The sequence below is a fragment of the Amphiura filiformis genome, chromosome 11, assembly GCF_039555335.1.
Source record: "Amphiura filiformis chromosome 11, Afil_fr2py, whole genome shotgun sequence".
NCBI lineage: Eukaryota > Metazoa > Echinodermata > Ophiuroidea > Amphilepidida > Amphiuridae > Amphiura > Amphiura filiformis.
Genome location: NC_092638.1, coordinates 28,241,503 through 28,260,466, shown reverse-complemented (window position 1 = coordinate 28,260,466; position 18,964 = coordinate 28,241,503). Strand labels below are relative to the sequence as shown.

The window sequence follows — 18,964 nt, the reverse complement described above, 5'->3', positions numbered from 1 at the left end:
ACCAGTCGATTGCAAATCGATGAAAGTTTAACATATGTTTCTATGTATGGGGGTTCTTCCATCTCGTTTTCCCGCTAGGAGGCCGCGAACAGCGCCCTCACTGTTTTTGACATGCTCTCAAGACTGCAAACCCGATTCTGCCATTTTTTAATTCGCGGACCTATTTTCTCAATAATTATAAAAATGCGACTTTTTTGGCGACTCAAATTTATGTATAGGCTTTACACTTTTATTTAAGCTATAATTCGCCACTCTTTCTGATTAATAAGTCTACAGACCAGCCCAAAATACCTCAAAAAGTTTCTGTTTTTTACCGGAACTCATTAGGGTTACACAAATGGCGCATTGATTTAGTGGTGTGCCCCCTGGAGAGTCACAAGTGCCAACTGCACAACACAACCACAGGTGCAGGTTTTACACGTAACACACCCACTTTTAGTCTAGATTTTGAGATGCTAACGGGAAAAGGAGGTGATAAGTGGTTTGCGTAGTTATTAAGTAAGTATTTTGTTAGTTTATAGATAATCGTAAATTTACATACCACCTCGATTAAGGCCAGAACAAAATTAAGCTTACTTCCACACACGTCCATCATGCATGACATCATCATGGATGTGTCAATGTCATGTATTTGTAATCATGTACATGTACATGTACGTATATTAAGGGTCAGGGTCTTAGCTAGCCACCCGTCTGGCCGTCATTTTAGACGGCCAGTTTGCTCCTGGGACGGGCAAAATTAATGCCTTTGACAGATGCTATATTATAAATTGTAATTGTATGTTTTGAGAAGCTAATTGCCCTTTTTAGTAGACCCCGTTGTACTTTAGAACAAGGCTATACCTGATCTCATGTACCAATACCTTGTGTATTGGTACATGATTCGGCGAGTATATATCAGCAATAGCGAATAAATGGTCGTTTTTTACTCTGTTCAAAACATCACATGTACACCAAATACAGCCCCCGAAATGGTCTACTTTTACTAGTTTTAGCGTGCCTTAACAGTTTGGTCAAAGTTAGGTATGTGAGCATTCCTTACCTGAGCATGCGCAATATTCAGCCTCTCTCAGCATAGGGAAATCGCGCACCCGGCGCCATTTTGAAAATTCATTACCGGTAGTAAATTTTACGGCGATGTTTTTGAAAAAAATTTTGGGGGCAATTAGATCGAGTTAAAAAACAGTTCCAAAGCTTACAAGGTCAAGTCAAAAGGTTGAACTTGATCATAACCCGGAAGAGGTCAGATGATTCGCACGTGGTCGCAGCAAATTTTGGCGACTTTCTAGTGGGTTTGAAAGTGACGATTTCGATCTAATTTTTTTTTCGGAAATTACTCTCCAAATATCTAAATAACGGAGTTGAGCGGTAAGTTAAATGGAGCACGCGGCAAATATAGGTAGGTTTTTGTACATAAAATGTTTGGTTTGATGAGATTGGATGGATGCCTTGCGCAAAAAGTGAGTGAACTGGGGACTGTGTGTAGTACGAATTCGGCGACTTTTGCCAGTGAGTGAACATGTTTAACCCACATGGTTTGCGTATGGGCTCATGCTGTGGATGCTGGGATAGATTCTCATTCTGTGCCGACTATGAGTCGGGGGAAGAAGCAAGTTTGGACCTTTTCTATTCCTATCCCATCATACATAGCGCTAGCAGATTTTTGCTATGATAGATGCATGAATGACTGTGGGCACATCGGATGCATGATGGCCGGGGGACACATGCCGTTTTTGGCCATTTTCCTATTTGATTTTCTAAATTTTCAAATTGATATGGGGGGGGGACGTACTCCTATGACGCTACGTCATGGGGGGGTAACTTGAGCAGGAGTGACCCCATTCTGATGATCAAGTGAACTGGCCCTCGAGTTCTCCGCAATGATCTTTGGAATAGGGAGCATGCGCCAGCCAGTGCTCCAAAGGGTGCCTGCTCAAAGACAAAACTTAAGCTGGGGGAAGGGGGGGGCTCATACTTGAGCAGGAGTGACCCCATTCTGATGATCAAGTGAACTGGCCCTTGAGTTTCCGCAATGATCTTCGGAATAGGGAGCATGCGCCAGCCAGTGCTCCAAAGGGTGCCTGCTCAAAGACAAAACTTAAGCTGGGGGAAGGGGTGGGGGTTCATATTTGAGCAGGAGTGACCCCATTCTGATGATCAAGTGAACTGGCCCTCGAGTTTCCGCAATGATCTTCGGAATAGGGAGCATGCGCCAGCCAGTGCTCCAAAGGGTGCCTGCTCAAAAACATTTTCCTGGGGAGGGGTGTCAATGCATCAGCTAGTGCTTATAATAATTAAACATTTTAAAGGGTGCCCCCGCAACAAATTACCCCCCCCCCTCCCCTTGTATCAGTGAAAAGGTGTACTCGGGTGGGTAGTATCAAAACGGTGAGTTTTTCAATGACAAAAAAAAATAATAAGACACTTCAACACAAATTTCATCTTTTTGAATAAGTTTTTCTTTATTTTTGCATAATTTGCTGTTGACCCTCACTGTGGTTTCCCAGGGACTGCCTTTTGAGGAGAGCGAGAGCAATCGCTCTCTACTGCTCTCCTTAAATCGGATATAGGAGAGTGATTTTTAGCTTTCCTTAGTTGACCATTCTCTCATTACATTTTATTGTAAATGTTCTAAACAGCTCTTAAAGGCTCTAGAAGAGCCATTTAATGCTCTCCTGCAAATTCCAAAAGACAGTCCCTGGTTTCCATCCTCTGTCAAAGCTGGAATCTGCATCAGAAAACAGAAATAACTAGATCTGGTTACAGATCTGGACCTAGCCGGGGCCGAAAATGCCAGTCTTAACTTAAAGTTTGACCTTTGACCGGCTATTATGGACATCTCACACCATTAATGGTGCATCACTGTAGCATGTAGGGGCTTTATCCGTCTTCCATAGGCTGAGATACAGCTACTTTTCCGTAATTTTAAACATTTTTTGCAAATTTGACGTTTTGACCTCCTTAATGACCTTTGACCCCAATATAAATAAAACCCCATATACACTAAGAAAATGCAATGTTACAGTTTAAATTTAAAAAATCTACTATGTTTAGTTATGGAGATAAAAATTCTTGAAGTTATTTAGCTTAAAACCGGAAATGACGCGTCTAAATGACCTTTGACCAAAAAAAATAAAAATACTGTGCATACATCGGGTAACACTAATGCATATATGAAGTTTATATCACTCTGGTCTGGTTACGTTTTGAGATATAAAAAAATGAACATATTTGATGATTTTTGGGTTTTGGCCGGATGCGTCCCCTTAATGACCTTTGACCCCAAAACTGTAGACACCCCAAAGACCCTGGTTAGTAGCAATGCATGTGTGCTAATGACAGCACTCTGCTATGTAATTTGTAAAACCAGTGATTTTTTGAATATTTTTAGCTCTCAGACCAGAAATGACCCCTTAATGACCTTTGACCCAAATTCTGTGAATAAATTATAGACACCGACCAAAGTCAAGTCACATGACCTAAGCATGTCACCATCACATGTTATTTGTGGAAGAAGAAGCATTTTAGAGTAAAAATCACATTTTTGCCATTGTGAGCAGGTCAAAGGTCAAATGGAGTTCAATGTCATGTCACATGTGGGGACATGGTCAGTGGTGTTTGTGACCAAGTATGGTCAAAAACTGTCAAAGCATAACAGAGCTAGGGCGAAACGTGGCAAGTCACGCACGTGTTGCCAGAAAGAAGAAAGATCCGATAGCATCACAAGACCTAGCCGGTGTCCCGGCTAGGTAAAACAAAATGTTACTCATACATGTTCATTTGTATATTAGGGGCTATCATTTTCATGGGCTCCCAAATTTACAAAAAGTCAGCATCAATAAAATTGCGACACCGCTATCACGGCAACAAAATTTTATGACCCCCACCCCCACCATCCACTGATACACCTTACATGTACCCCTGAAGAGGCTAAAATTGTATTCAGTCTTTTTGAAATACACTATCTGTGGTCATCTTGCAACTCCCTACATTTTGGTCATCAAAAATTTTATGAATTGACCCCCCCTACTTTTCTTTCCAAAAATTATGACCCACCCCCCCTGTATATTTGGGACCCCCCCTTCCAAAGAAAATGATAGGCCCTTATGTTCACATCAATACAAATTCAATCAATCTAGGATTACATTTACAGTTCAGTACCAGTAAATAGCAAGACAGTGCTTGTTTCTTAAAATTGTGTACTCACAATGCACAGTATAGGCCTATAAGCATTTTAATATGTGCATGCACAAAAAGTTTGTACAGGATATTGGCTGAAAAATTGAGCCATTCAAATTAGCATATCTCCGCAACCACATGTCGTATGACATTCATTTATGCCTCATCAGTTTTCTTACATTTAGCTCTTTAATATGAGATTACTTTGATGAGAATCAAAAAAGGTCAATTTTTTTTTGTATTATACCTATCAAAGTTAAAAATGCGATCCCAACCCTTTGCTTACCTTTAGTGATGTGGTCGGCACCGTTTTTTATTGTCGACATGTCGATATAATTCAGATACCGACGCCGACAGTGTGTCGACATAAAAAAAAAATTCTAAAAAAAAAAAAAAAAAAAAAAAAAATTTTTAATTTTCCAAAAATATTTTTGGCCAGAAAATCAAGTTATAGGCCCAAACTGACTTGTTATTCAAGGTTGGAAACCAGAGAAATACTGCTACTCAAAAAAAAAAACTAGACTTAGCTGTGGTCTAAGACCACGAACACAGCCGTGTTGTTACCCCTTAATGACATTTGACCACAAAATATATGAAAACCCCATAGACATTGGCTAATGTCAATGTATGTGTGTACGTGGCATCACTTTGCCATGTTATTTGTGGCAGAAGGGCATTTTGAAAGTTTTTGTCTCAAACCGAAATGACCCCTTAATGACCTATGACCCCAAATAAAAAAAAAACCATATATACATTGGGAAAACACAATTCATGTGTGAACATACCATCACTCTCCTATGTTTTTCTTAGCTAATAAAAATTTTTGAAAATATTTCAATTTATACCGGAAGTGACCCCTTAATGACCTTTGACCCCAAATCTGTGTACACCACATTGACACTGGGTAATAACAATGCATGTGTGCAAGTGGTGTCACTGTCCTGCACGTAATTAGTGGGAGAAGATGCATTTTAAAGGTATTTCGTTTATACCGGAAGTGACCCCTTAATGACCTTTGACCCCAAATAAAAAAAAATACCACATATACATTGGATAACTGCAACTCATATGTGAACATACCATTATTGTCCTATGTTTTCCTTAGATAATAACAAATTTTGAAGGTATTCCGTTTTATACCGAAGTGACCCCTTAATGACCTTTGACCCCAAATCTGTGTACACCTTATAGACACTTGGTAATTACAATGCATGTGTGCAAGTGGCGTCACTGTTCTACGTAATTTGTAGGAGAAGATGCATTTTGAGTCGAAATCACGTTTTTGACCCCTATGACCCTGTGTGACCTTTGACCCCACAAGTTTCATGTGACATGTAGGGGCACGGTCAATGATCATTGTGACCAAGTTAGGTCAAAATCTATGTAAGCATGTGAGTGCTAGAGCAAATGTAATGGTTGACAGAAAGAAGAAAGAAGAAAGAAGAAAGAAGAAAGAAAGAAAGAAGAACCTGTAAGAAAAAAGACACAGCCGTGACTAACGTCACGGCTGTGTAATGCCAATTTTTTTTTACAAAGTTGGAAAAAGTTGTACATTTTAATTACTTTTGTTTCTATTGAACAGCTAGCAATGCATACTAATTCAATGTGTCCCTGACTGTTCAATAGAAGCAAAGGTAATCAAAATGTACAAGTTCATCCAACTTTGTAAAAAAAATTGGCATTTTTTTTTTTTTTAGTAGCAGTATTTCTCTGGTTTCCAACCTTGAATAACAAGTCAGTTTGGCCTATAACTTGCTTTTCTGGCCAAAAATATTTTTTGAAAACTAAAAAAAAAAAAAAAAAAAAATTTTTTTTCGATCGATTGATTTTTTGATGTCGACATGTCGACATACGTGCCGACGTCGACATTATGTCGACATAAGGCATGTCGACCACATCACTACTTACCTTTGGACAAATTTGTTGTAATCTCCGCTAGCTCCGTGTTGAAAAATGTCCGGTACTTACCCGGTACAAACATAGAAATGACCACATTGCTTCAGTCCTGGTATGAATATTTCTTCCGTAATCCAATGGTTCCAACGTGGGCCTGTTGTTGTGCACACGTCACGCATATATTACGGCATGGCAGCAGACAGGTTGCGCTGTCCTCTGACCCTGACTGTTCGTCACGTAGACAGACCGTGACCTGGGTACATGTACAAAGCAGGGGATGCGAATGCGAGCCGCCATTTGGACACGCGGTATCTACTCTTCAGAAAAATTACTTTTGTTGACGTTTTATATCAAACAATTTTCGATAACAGATTTCTACTAGGATTTCAATTTTTATTAATGAAGGTGCATGTAGTTTTGAGGAATAACACGGGATGTTTTGAGTTTTATTTCAACTGGTGGTGTAGGAAGGTGAATGAATTCGTGAATGAGGCCGGGAACAGGGTCTTAGCTAGAAATTGAGGGTTGCCCGTCATTTGAATAAAATTGCCTGTCCTAATTTGACCTTTAAAACATTTACCAGACATATATAGCCCATTGGGGGTTCAAAGAGTTCAAATATGTGCTGATATGGCCTTGTTCTACAAACCTGGTCTACTAAAAGGTCAATTAGCTTCTCAAAACATACAATTTATGATATAGCATCTGTCAAAGGCATTAGTTTTGCCCGTCCCAGGAGCAAACTGGCCGTCTAAAATGACGGCCAGACGGGTGGCTAGCTAAGACCCTGCCGGGAATGAGATTTTCTTGTTTCAACGATCCGATAGAAGGATACGAAACGTAGGCTAAAAATGTCTATTGACGTCATTCATTCGCCATGTTTACATGAAAACATAAGCTGCTGCGAGGTCAGTGTCGTTCAATTCGTTACCTAACTTCCTTTCAAGATATTCTGATTTCACTTATTTATAATGTGTACGAACGTCCTCCATACAAACTCAAAAGTATGAATGCAAGGTGTTATTGCTGACAATAGAAACATTGTTGCAACGTCATTAAAAACAGGTATGTACTACAGACGTACTTTCGCTGAAACGTGATACAGGCTAGTAAGGCAGTCTGGAACAAGGCCATATCAGCACATATTTGAACTCTTTGAACCCCCAATGGGCTATAGATGTCTGATAAATGTTTTAAAGGTCAAATTAGGACAGGCAGTTTTATTCAAATAATGGGCAACCCTCAATTTCTAGCTAAGTCAAGACCCTGATTAAGGGTGAATTCAAATTTGCCATCAAACTGCATCATTTTTTATATATATCATAAATATTAAAAGCCCTTTAGTAAAGAAAGCCAAAACTGAAAAGCGTTTTGTCATACTAGCGCTTTCCGTAGCAAAGTTACATGTTGTCAAAGATTGACTTTCACTTTCATCAAAAACCATGAAGCATTCATTCAGCCAACATTTTTTAATGCATCAATTAAATTAAAAAACAAAACAGCATGTGGTCTCATTAGGCCCCTAACAGTCAATTTTGAGTTTCCCGTCACATAATTTCTGAAAACAAGTGAGGTAACTTTTTCATTAGGCTCTTTACAATTATTTCGACTTAGTTTCCTGTTTCCCGCCCGCGTGCAAAGTAGAGAATTGCAAAGTAGAGAATTGCAAAGTATTTAATAATTTTGTTTTTATTTTGGATTTTCTCTTTTAAAATAACTTTTAAGGGGGTACTACACCCATTGGATTTTTTTGTGGGTTTTTTGCATTTTGTGAAGAAATCATAAAAAAAAATTGGTCAAAGTGGTATGCAAAATGAAGGGGCAAATCTTCTCGTTCTATTGGTGGCATTGGTATCAATGTAGCTTACATGCTTTTAAAGGTAGAAGCCCGGAAGAGGTACATAGGCCTACATTCACGGAATCGAGTTTCTTTAGAATTTCAGAATTGCTACCGTGAATCCAATTACACACACATGTTAAGTATTTATGACAGATGCTAAAAGTATCAAAATGATTTTTTGGGGAAATTAATTAATTATGCACAGCTTTGAAAACATTCATATGCATCAATTTCATGTTATCAATGAAATTAAACTTATTTTTCCCCCTTCCAGTTGACATTGATATGCAAAATTTGTGTTCGCAAGGCAGCATATTTGTTTCAGGTTTGATAAGGTTGAAATTAAAGAACAGTCAATGCCTTGGTTTTTATTATTAGGTGATTTTTAGGGCCGTCATCTAAGTAAAACACGAAAATTGAATATAACGTGAAACGATACGCAAGTACATGTGTTTGGGACAAAAATGTTAATTTGTCGCAACTTATTGCACAAAATCAACTAAAGTGGGAACTTTGACAGTGTATGGTGCAGGAGCATAATTAATATGCCACCTTTTTTACTTACATCGGACAGTCAATCCAGTCCATTTCACTTGAAACAACCTCTGCCAGTGTATGATATTTCCGTACTTAAGCGTCGCCATTTTAATTTAATTTTGCATTTTGGTGTTGGGCGATACTCGATACAATTACGATACCAGTGGTATCGTAATTGGTATCAGCTACTTTTGACATATAGCAAAAATAAAATGTACTATTATGAAATGTATTGAAAACAAAAATATTTGAAAATTGAAAACAAATATAAGCAAATATTCTAATCTTTCATTCTCTATTAGCAACTTCAGGTAGCGAATAAATTTTTTGTGGTATAGTGATTTAATTCCAATGGATTGTCCCGGGATTGTCTATGGGATATACACTCATCGGCATACCATGACGTGATATTTCGAGTGATAGAGGTGAAGTTTATGATGTTGTTTTTTTTTTCTTCAAATTTCCAATGTTTTTCGCATCCAAATGTATTGGGAACTTTCATAATGATTGCATATTAAAGACCCATTCAGTGATCCCAGCGCAAGTGTAAAAAAAATTAAAATTGTTTGAAGGATAAGTCATTCAAATTGTCATTTGGTATTTTTGAAATGACAAATTTGGCAAAAAACAAAAAAATCAGCAGTACTGACGAAGTTGAAGCCACATTCAAATACACGTAGCTAATTTAGATACTGTCAGTATATAAATTACAGATTCGTGTCAAATGTCTTTCGGCTGAACCACTCGCAGGCTATGTTTAGCACATCTATGACAATGACAAAGGTACCAAAATCTGAATTTTGATGATTTTTACTATCGTCCGGATGAGCAAATCACTGAATGGGCCTTTAACTAGGCCTATTTTATCATTTTGGAAGAAAAAAAGAAAAATCTAAAAATTTAAAACGATCGTACAAGGCTTTAAAAAAGGAAGTTGTAAACTTGTTGCATCTAGTTGATTAAAGTGATGTTTGCTACTGGTTTTATTATCACCTGTGTTGTTTGTGTTTACGATTCGTAATCCCATGAAGAGTAAGTTTAGTTCATTAATGTGGTACGCCTACAGCCACACGTACCCGCATCCCCTGAACAAACACATCCTACTCATTTCAGGCGGATTCAGGGGAGCGCCGACTGGCTCCACTACCCCCCAAAAAAAAAGAAAGGCGAGAAGAGAAGAGAAAGGGGGAGGAGAAGAGAAAAGGGAGAAAAGGAGGAGAGAAAAGGAAGGTTAAATTTCACGTAATTGAGTAGGCCCATGCTTAATAAAAACCCGCACAGTCGGGTCCATTGGAAGTAGGTCCTATAATAATGGCCTGCGATTATTTTGGGCATTGGGCTTGAAGGCGGGTCCGCATCCTAAAAAGCATGTGAAAATTACTGCAGCCCCGGAGGGAACGTCCGTCCTCAGACAGCGTAGTGGATAAACATATGACCATTTTCGCTCTTCTTTCGACATTTGCAAATTTCCTATGTTAACACAATTTATAGGGAAAACTTGTCCACGGAAGGTTTCATGGACCGTCATGTCATTAATTTTACAAATTTGCGGCTTTTTCAACTAACATTTTACACTATTAATAGTGCCAAAATTGTCCACCAAATCGGTTCAATTAGATCTTCATTTTGCACAAGTTTCTTACTTCTGAGGGGGGAATATTTATATTCTCACAAAAATACATGTACTTTACGAGAATCCAATCAGATTCATGTAACAAGCTACGAATCTGAAGGCCTCATGGTACACTCTAAATTCATCGTGTCATTGTTTATATTTTATTGTTTATATTTTAAAGTGGTACGGTATGCCGGGTATGGTATACCGGAGTGGGGTATATCCGGGAGGGGAAGACTTTTAGTGTTAAATGACAAGTTAGTAGGTCTACAAAAATTCAATTTGTCAAAATCCATCAAAACTTGTAAAGTGGGTCAAATTTAGACAAAAACTTGTTTAGGGGTCAAAATTAGACAAAAACTTGTTTAGGGGGTCAAATTTTTTGGAAAAGTGCGCTAAAAACTTGCTTAGGGGGTAATTTTGCTCACAGAGGAAAACTTGTTTAGGGGGTGTTTGAAAAAAATTTGGTCATAATGCATGCGTACACTCTCATATTTGAGTGCCCCCCGGAGAGAAGTCTAGCTCACCATATGTGCATCCAAGCATCTGCAATGTTTTTAATATGAAGCATGAACAAACAAAAATATTTTTTAAATCAAATAAGAATTCTGACGTTGATGTGGGATTCCGCTTTGTTGGAGTACCAGAACCAGAACCAGAAGAAGTTAAATTGAAGACCTGAGCGCAAGAAGACTGTAAGTCCACGTGGCCCCTTAACATGTTTACACTAAAATTACGTATAGTTTCTTAGGGTTTTATAATGTTTAATACATGTTCCAGGGTGAAAACATCATGAAATGTTGTGAAAGATTTGTTTTGGCCCCTGAACATGTATAAAACATTACCAAATTATACGAAACTATACGCCACTTATGCAGTATACATGTTGAGGGGCCAAGTGGACTTACGGTCTTCTTGCGCTCAGGTCTTCAATTACAGTTGAACATATTTTCTTATTTTTCAGATAATATCATTGCATGAGTTTTAACAGGAAGTCTGTAATTGACACCAATCCTAGTGCTACCCATCAGGAAGTTGAAATCAAGCGTTAACACCAAATTCAATATTTAGTCGGAAGCATTAATGCAGCTAAATTAAAAGTAAAGTCACACAATATACAACACCACAGACACCAACCATGGCTACAAACCACTCGGAGAGCGTCAAAGATGAAAGCACATCAACGGAGGACAAGAAGAATATGGCATGTTTAATTTTGGCGAGAGGTGGGAGTAAAGGCATCAAATTGAAGAACATCAAACCACTTGCAGGACTTCCACTGATTGCATGGGTGCTTAGAGCTGCCAAAGATTCTGAAGGTAAAATTGATTGACGCTGTATGTTTCAATGTGGTTTTCAGTAGGGTATACCTTTGTTCTGGGTTGTCCCATCAATTACACCTACCCATTTCTCACATCTGTCAAAGGTGACACCCTCGTAAAATCCCTATTTGATTGCATGGGTGCTTAGAGCTGCCAAAGATTCTGAAGGTAAAATTGATTGACGCTATGTTTCAATGTGGTTTTCATTAGGGTATACCTTTGTTCTGGGTTGTTCCATCTATTACACCTACCCATTTCTCACGTCTGTCAAAGGTGACACCCTCGCAAAATCCCTATGGTTTGTACACTATTAAAGGGCCTTGCAGTTCCAGTCAATTTTCTCAGCATAGAAAATAACAATTTTTCTTTTATTTTATTGGAAGTTGCTTTTCCCTGATAAATTTTTTTATTATAGTATGTGTCGCCTTCATGTCAGAGGGTGCGAGATGGAAGAGCCAAATCAAATACAAAAACAACCAATGCAATGAAGCGATGTGCATGTATTATTACTGACTGAATGTGATATATAAAACAAATATTTACCCTTTCAAAACTGTGAAGGCATTAATGTTGGTCTTGACAACTCCATAATTAAATATTATTTATTTCCCTTTGTTTATGCTTCCCATTGTTGTACAGTCTTTGACAGTATATGGGTATCAACAGATCATGATGAAATTGAGAAAATATCGCTAGAATGGGGTGCACAGGTACATAGGAGGACAGCTGAGACAGCCCGTGACCAAGCCACATCAATAGAAGCCGTGCAGGAGTTCCTCAGATTCCATCCAGGTAAGATGAAGGAAATGGGTGGAAGAATGGATTGTCTTTAGTGTCAGAGATACATGTACTACTCACCCATTTTTTAACAGATTTCAGTTTGTTTTTACAATTTTTCTTTGACCAAAATAACTAATATTGGAGGTCCAAAACAAGTCAACAATGGTTGGTAACAAAGGCTGGTCACTTTTCAAACAATTTGAAATTATTAAAGAAAGGTGGACACAATATTTGAAAAGACACCTATTTTCACCAGACTCTTTGACTTGACTTTTTTTAAAGGTTTATAGCTTGCTCATCCTTGGCTTATCCTTGGCTTGGTTAACCTTAGTTAAGGGGGTACTACACCCTTCGATAAATTTGTGTCGATTTTTGCATAAACCCCAAGAACTAATAACACAGTGGTAACAAAAGTTATGTATATTATAGGGGCAAGGAATCCAATTACCACACTGGAATTTCAGTGACCCAAGACAAGCGATTTGTTATTTATGATAAGAAATAAGGTACCGCTAGGATGTACCTCATTTTCTATCGTATACTGAACCGCTTGTTTTGAGTCACTGAAATTTCAGTGTAGTAATTGGATTCCTTGCCCCAATAATATACATAACTTTTGTTACCAGTGTGTTATTATTTTTTGAGAAAAATGCAAAAATAGTCACAAATTTACCAAAAGGGTGTAGTACCCCCTTAACACATTTGGTAGTCAGCCAAACTAGCCCAAAATGGGCCAAACACAAAAATACAAATTTTACATAGAAAATTAAAAGAAAAGATAGATCAAGGAAACCTACATAAATATGTTGTTTATAATTCACTTGACCCAAATATATAGGATTTATTCATCCTTGGTTAGAGAACCACCAACATTCCTGCGTGTAAGCTGTTCTGCTTTACAGGCTGGGAGCTGGGAATCCTGTTTTATTTGGTCCTGCCGATGAAGTGATGGGCGGCCTCTTCTTCTTGGATGTGTGAAATCCTGGTGATAAGACTTGGTTTGGTAATTTATTGTCAGGCATCCTGACAACATGGCTTGTTTGGACACAGCTTCTGATATAGTTGTTGTCATATTAAATTGGGCTTAAATTTTCCCTTAAATTTGTTCACATCACAATGCATTCAAGACTATGCATTGTCCTGGTGAAACATTAAAGGGCATGCATGAGCATTGATTTTTGTCATTTGCACTACAACAAAATCATATTAAAGCCATATTATAACATTTCTGTAAAAATAGATTAGTATTTATTTTCCATAAAATATTAGCTTTTGCTGTCAGATGTGTCCCCTTTTAATTTTGAGCCAAACAAGTGAGGTAAAGCAAAGAAAATTGGAATTTACTAATAGCCCCCATGCAAGTTACTCCAGCAGTTGTAATACGGTACGACCCTCTGATGTATGTGTGTCCCGCACGCCCTGTACGTACTCTGTTATCACATACGTGTTCGAATAATATTTCCATCGTAATAATAAAACGACGGTTCCAGCGTTTTATTCAAAATCTCAGATTTGGACAAAACTACACTAAATAGTACAGCACCTAAAGTCTTTGCATTTTAAAGATTTTTGCAGAGTATCTTTGTTTACTAAAGTTCATTACAATCATGTAAAAACCAGAATTTAAAAAAAACTTTCATTTCATTCTCCTCAGCAAATGTTATAATATGGCTTTAAGTCATTAATCTCTGGATTTGGTTTGATTTTAAAGCATTTTCTTGGAATGGCCTGAATTTATTTTTTCTTACTGTACATTGTCTTTAAACACATGTATTGAAATGTTCTCTTTTGTCCACTTTATCCTTTGGGAGACATTGTTATGGAAATGTGTATGTAATGTTTCTTTTTCATTTGATATTGCTTTCAGAGGTTGATATAGTCGGACAAATCCAGTGTACAGCACCATGCTTACATCCATGGCATCTGACTCATATAGGTCGAATGCTTCGTGATGAAGGATATGATTCTGTCTTTTCCGTCTCCAGAAGACATCTATTGAGATGGTCAGAAATAGATCATGGAACAAGTAAGGAAAGAGAATTATCATTTACTGAGGTGATCAAAATACCTCATGGAACAAGTAAGGAAAGAAAATTGATATAGGTTGTCAGAAACCAAGGAAATTGTGGTGATGCACGCGCATACTGCCAGGCAATGACGTCACAAATGTGACCGTCCACCACAAAACGCTCGTAAAGTCAGCCCCTGTTCAATTTTGTTTTCTTCCATATTTAGAAAATATATATCATAAGCTTTACAATGATATATCATTTGACTTCAAACGATGATTTAGCCAAAGTAAACAAAGACTAGAGCTATTTACATATTCTATACATAAGTATAAGCTTATTTTCCTCAACAATAGGATTAATGATTGGTTTAAAAGGTGTTTGACTGGTACTAGAAAATGAGACACATGTCACACCAACTTGAGGTACATATGAATACAACCTTTTGCACATTTTGCACTGTGACTCAGAATACAATTTGCCGACTTTACGCGCGGTTTGTGATGGACGGTCGCAAATCAACTCATCTACATGAAGCATGAATACGATATGCAATATTCTACTACTGCTGTTGATATATTTATGAATCATATAAATATGGCCACAGCTTCTATATGCTGCCCACAGCATGTGTAAGGTACATCATGAAGTTCAGCATTAAATTTAATTGCAAAACATATACAAAATTTGCATGTCCACCTGCTTTCGTCTCACATCTGTTTTATGACATGATGAAACAAGATGTGTAATATTATTCATACAAAGATTCTCGTCATTTGACTGGTCAATTATTATTAATTTTTTTTTAAATTTTGAGTAAAAAGCAATGCAATCAGAGGAGATATCTTACACTTCCCATAATGCATTTCAAAATAATTTATTCCATTTCAATTTTCTGTACTGATTTGCTATGTTGTGCCACATGGATCGATAGTGAGGAAATATAGCTCAGTAAACAGAGCACATCCAGATCTTGCAAAATATGTTTATTTCTTGACTAGCGATCCTTGTTCAGCCAGTCTATTCTCAAAATGAAAACAGAGGAAAACATGTACAAAGTATTGGGAGTGTTATTTGTTGAAACGAGGTGATGCATCATGTTGCAAAGGATTCTGGGAAGGGTAAGATATCTTTTCTGCAATGCATGCAATAGTCCATTTACCATTGTACTCACACGCAGGTACAAAAAATACTTCAATTACAAAATCTGGTTAATTGAGGTATGTTTTGTCGCTATAGATGGACCCATCCTGGAGACCCATGTTGCACTGAATAGCAAATCAGTACAGGGAAGAAATGCATTGTGGGAAGTGTAAGATAACCTTTTCTGACTTATTCCATTTGAAACACGGTCCACCACACCACTGTGAGGAAGATTTTGGAATTCAACTAAATTCAGCAGTTGAAATATTAGCTTAAGGCCAGAGTAAGGGGAGACACATTCGTCCACACCCAAATTTGAGATTTCTTGATATTTATCAACACTAAGATGTATTCTTTCACTTGAAACTGATAAAAATACAACTTCCTAATATTTACTTGTATTTTTGCTTGATTTATTTCACTCTTTTCAACTCTTTTCACATGGCTCAAGACAGCTTAGTAAATTGGCGGGAAAAATTGAGTCGGCAATGCGCGAATGCGAAATATTGTTATTACGCGTGCGATTCGCGTCGCGTGACGCAGCGCAACTCTGCGCGCGTATGTCCAATGCAGTCAAGGCGCATTCGTTATGTTGTTAACGCCAGCAAATGTGATGTAAACAAAACAAAAATTTGCATTGAAAAAGCCACTTAGATTTTTTAATTATTTTGGATTTAGGCGCACTAAAAACAGACATTATAGATTAATTGGTGCAAAAAGATGCATATTTAGACCATGCACCAGATACAGCTTTTACAAGCGTGAAAGTCTTGCCGTTTTAAAATATAAGGACGTTTTGTGCATATTTTTGACATTTTTTTACGTCGATTTCTCAGAGTTCATTTTTAACAATATTGTACAATTTTTGTGACAAGATAACTCGAAAAATATGCAAGCAAAAGGTAAACCTTTTGCACTATCGTTTAGAGCACATCAAAGTCTAGGGAAGGTTTTCTCATTTTGTCAAAATATTTGTTTTGAACAAAAATGTACACCATTATGTGCAATTTTTAGCTTAATACAGGGTGTCCCAGAATGATTTGTACCGTGTTTGCAAAAATAACTAAAAATAGAAGACGGGCAGTGTATCTATTTTTGATACCAGCATTATAATGATGGACATGTCTCCTACTTATTCTGTTAATTTCAGCACGCTACCTTTATTTGTTTTGGCGTGGCATGCAATAATGTAAAATCGATGAAAAACGACTCGCATACCTTTGAAAAATAGCACGATATAATTAAATGAAGAACGTGGGATGTTTGGCACAGCATTTCAACGACAACTACTGTTGGGGTTGCGCCTTAAAGCTTGCCGGACAGCTGCAATGTTCAATCTAGTTCTTACAGTTTTATGACGAGCACCAGAAGCTTCACTCTGCCGATTCCTGACAGTTCCGTGCTCGTCAAACTTCTTTACGTTATACATTATCGTCTAATGAATCTTCTTTGCGTCTCAACATAGCTGCCGGTTTACCAGTAAGATTTTGAAAGAAATCCACGCTGCTGTACAGTAAATTGAGGAGCCGTCTTTTCTGTATCACAACCAGTTCGATCTCTGCAAGCATTTCAAATGACATGGACCTCACACCACAATAACTATACTTAAAACTACCGCCAAAGAGAGAATGGGATTAGGCCACAAATCCTTAATTCCATATAATGATTGTTTCGTAACGTCATAAATAATAGATAGATATCGACTATTTAGTGGAAATATGAACAGGGCACAACTAAAATACCTGCATAACTTTTTCCAAATAACTTTGTGCTGAACGGTTAGTAATGTTACAGATTTTCAAAATAGGTTACGTTGTCAAAACTTAGAATTCACCATTTTTACGCAATCTTCTATAACTTCTACTAGAAACGTCCAAATTTTAAAATCTAAAAATGCTGAGAAAGCTAAATATATGTAGAACTTAAAATGCAAAACAGTATGACCATTCAACATGCCCTTCATACCTAAAAAATTCCATCTTTCCCGGTACAGATCATTCTGGGACACCCTGTAGAGTGACAAAATTGCTTTTTTCACATGTTTTTGCAATATTTCAAAAATAAGGCGAATTTCAAAAAATAAAAAACATTCCCTAAGTTCATGTCTCTTCTCCATGAAAAACTAACTAATTTTTTTTTACTCGAGCGGATTTTTTTTTAAGTTGTCACAAAAAAATTGGGGTAAAAAGTGCATTTTTGTGATTTTTTCAAAAACTCGAGACTTTTGAACAAATCTGACGTCACCATGGGATTCCTTAACTCATTTCCTTTCCAAAAATGTATAGTTTTATATACTTTGGACATAAAATTCAAAAATAATGATGCTCGAAAAGGTCCGTGTTCTCTCCCATTACTCTGCCCTTAAGCAGTAATTTTCATATTTAATAGATGTGCAGGATTTTGTAATTCACCCAAAATTGTCAAATTTTAAGCCAAATTGTGCTATTGAACAGTTTGAACATAGGTGCAACTGGAATTGAGATGACAGTAAAATTGCTGTATTGGAGACTCCAGAGGCGTAGCATGGGTCATCATATTGGGGGGCACCAACCATGATTTGGGGGCACCAGGTCTGATTGGGGGGGCACAAGCTGTTTTTCGGCAATTTTCCTACAGGATTTTCTCAATTTTGCAATCGATTGGCCGGGGGGCATGTGCCGCTATGACACTACGCCACTGGGAGACTCCATTTGAAGTTTATACCTTAGTACGAGGAACCCATACCGTAGTAGCTCTGCATAACGGTATGGGATGAAGTGTATACAAAAAGCTAGTGCAATGTTGCACTAAAAAATACAAGGCTCCTGTAGCTTAAATAGTTGCATGTTTGTCATAATATTAATTACACAGCTTCTTGTACTTCTTGTCTAAACTCTTATGCTTGTAATTGTAATTAATACCCCATTATTTATCCAGAATAAATAAAAATTCATTAACATGTGATCCACATCGGCGCACCAAAACTGAGATGGCACTTCAGTGCAAACTTAGATAGGGCGGCACCAATACGAAAATGTCATACCGATAAATGATGTGTCTGTTTTGCCTGTTATTTAAGTTTGTGTTGCGAACTAGTCTATACCTCCTGTCGGGGAGACTAAGGTCATGTCTTCAATAGGGGGTGTATGGTTTTCATGTAGAATAGCCCATTTCAATGTTTACAGTATGTCGTTATAAACCTGACCATGTATTACCCTGTTTTCAATTCACCAGATGGAAGCGTAACCAAACCCCTGAACTTGAACCCAGCCAAGCGTCCTAGACGACAAGATTGGTCTGGGGAACTCTCGGAGAATGGGTCCATGTATTTTGCTACAAGGGAGCTACTTATGAAAGGATTCTTCCAAGGAGGAAAGTAGGTAGAAAGCAGGTGTCCCTTTATGATTCACACCGACATCGCCCGGTTAATAATTACATTATACAGCCAGAGACATTGAAATGAATACACGGGATTGATACACATAAATGTGCTATGCACGATTGATATTCAGACGATAAATCTTTGGATACCGGGGTAGAAAATGATGAATATCTCCGGTAAATGATTTCGTATAAAGAAACCAGATCTGGTTCCTTGCACTTCAACATATATGTTCAACGGATATGATAGTCCTTAGCTTGCGTCTTGAGAAAGAAGCGTGCG

General features: G+C 37.6%; 1 protein-coding gene across 4 annotated transcripts in view; it reads left to right on the top strand.

Moving 5' to 3' along the window:
• The first annotated feature begins 375 nt into the window (after positions 1-375).
• LOC140164668 (N-acylneuraminate cytidylyltransferase-like) overlaps positions 376-18,964 on the top strand; it is a 28,448-nt gene continuing 9,859 nt past the window's right edge. For 2 of the 4 annotated variants that reach the window (XM_072188011.1, XM_072188014.1), the window contains exons 1-5: positions 376-498; positions 11,032-11,386; positions 12,029-12,181; positions 14,037-14,249; positions 18,535-18,676. In XM_072188011.1, coding sequence (XP_072044112.1) covers positions 11,206-11,386; positions 12,029-12,181; positions 14,037-14,249; positions 18,535-18,676 — 689 coding nt within the window. In that variant the 5' untranslated portion in view covers positions 376-498; positions 11,032-11,205. The remainder of the gene's footprint in view (positions 499-11,031; positions 11,387-12,028; positions 12,182-14,036; positions 14,250-18,534; positions 18,677-18,964) is intronic. The other 2 variants (XM_072188013.1, XM_072188012.1) reach the window with 2 other exon arrangements.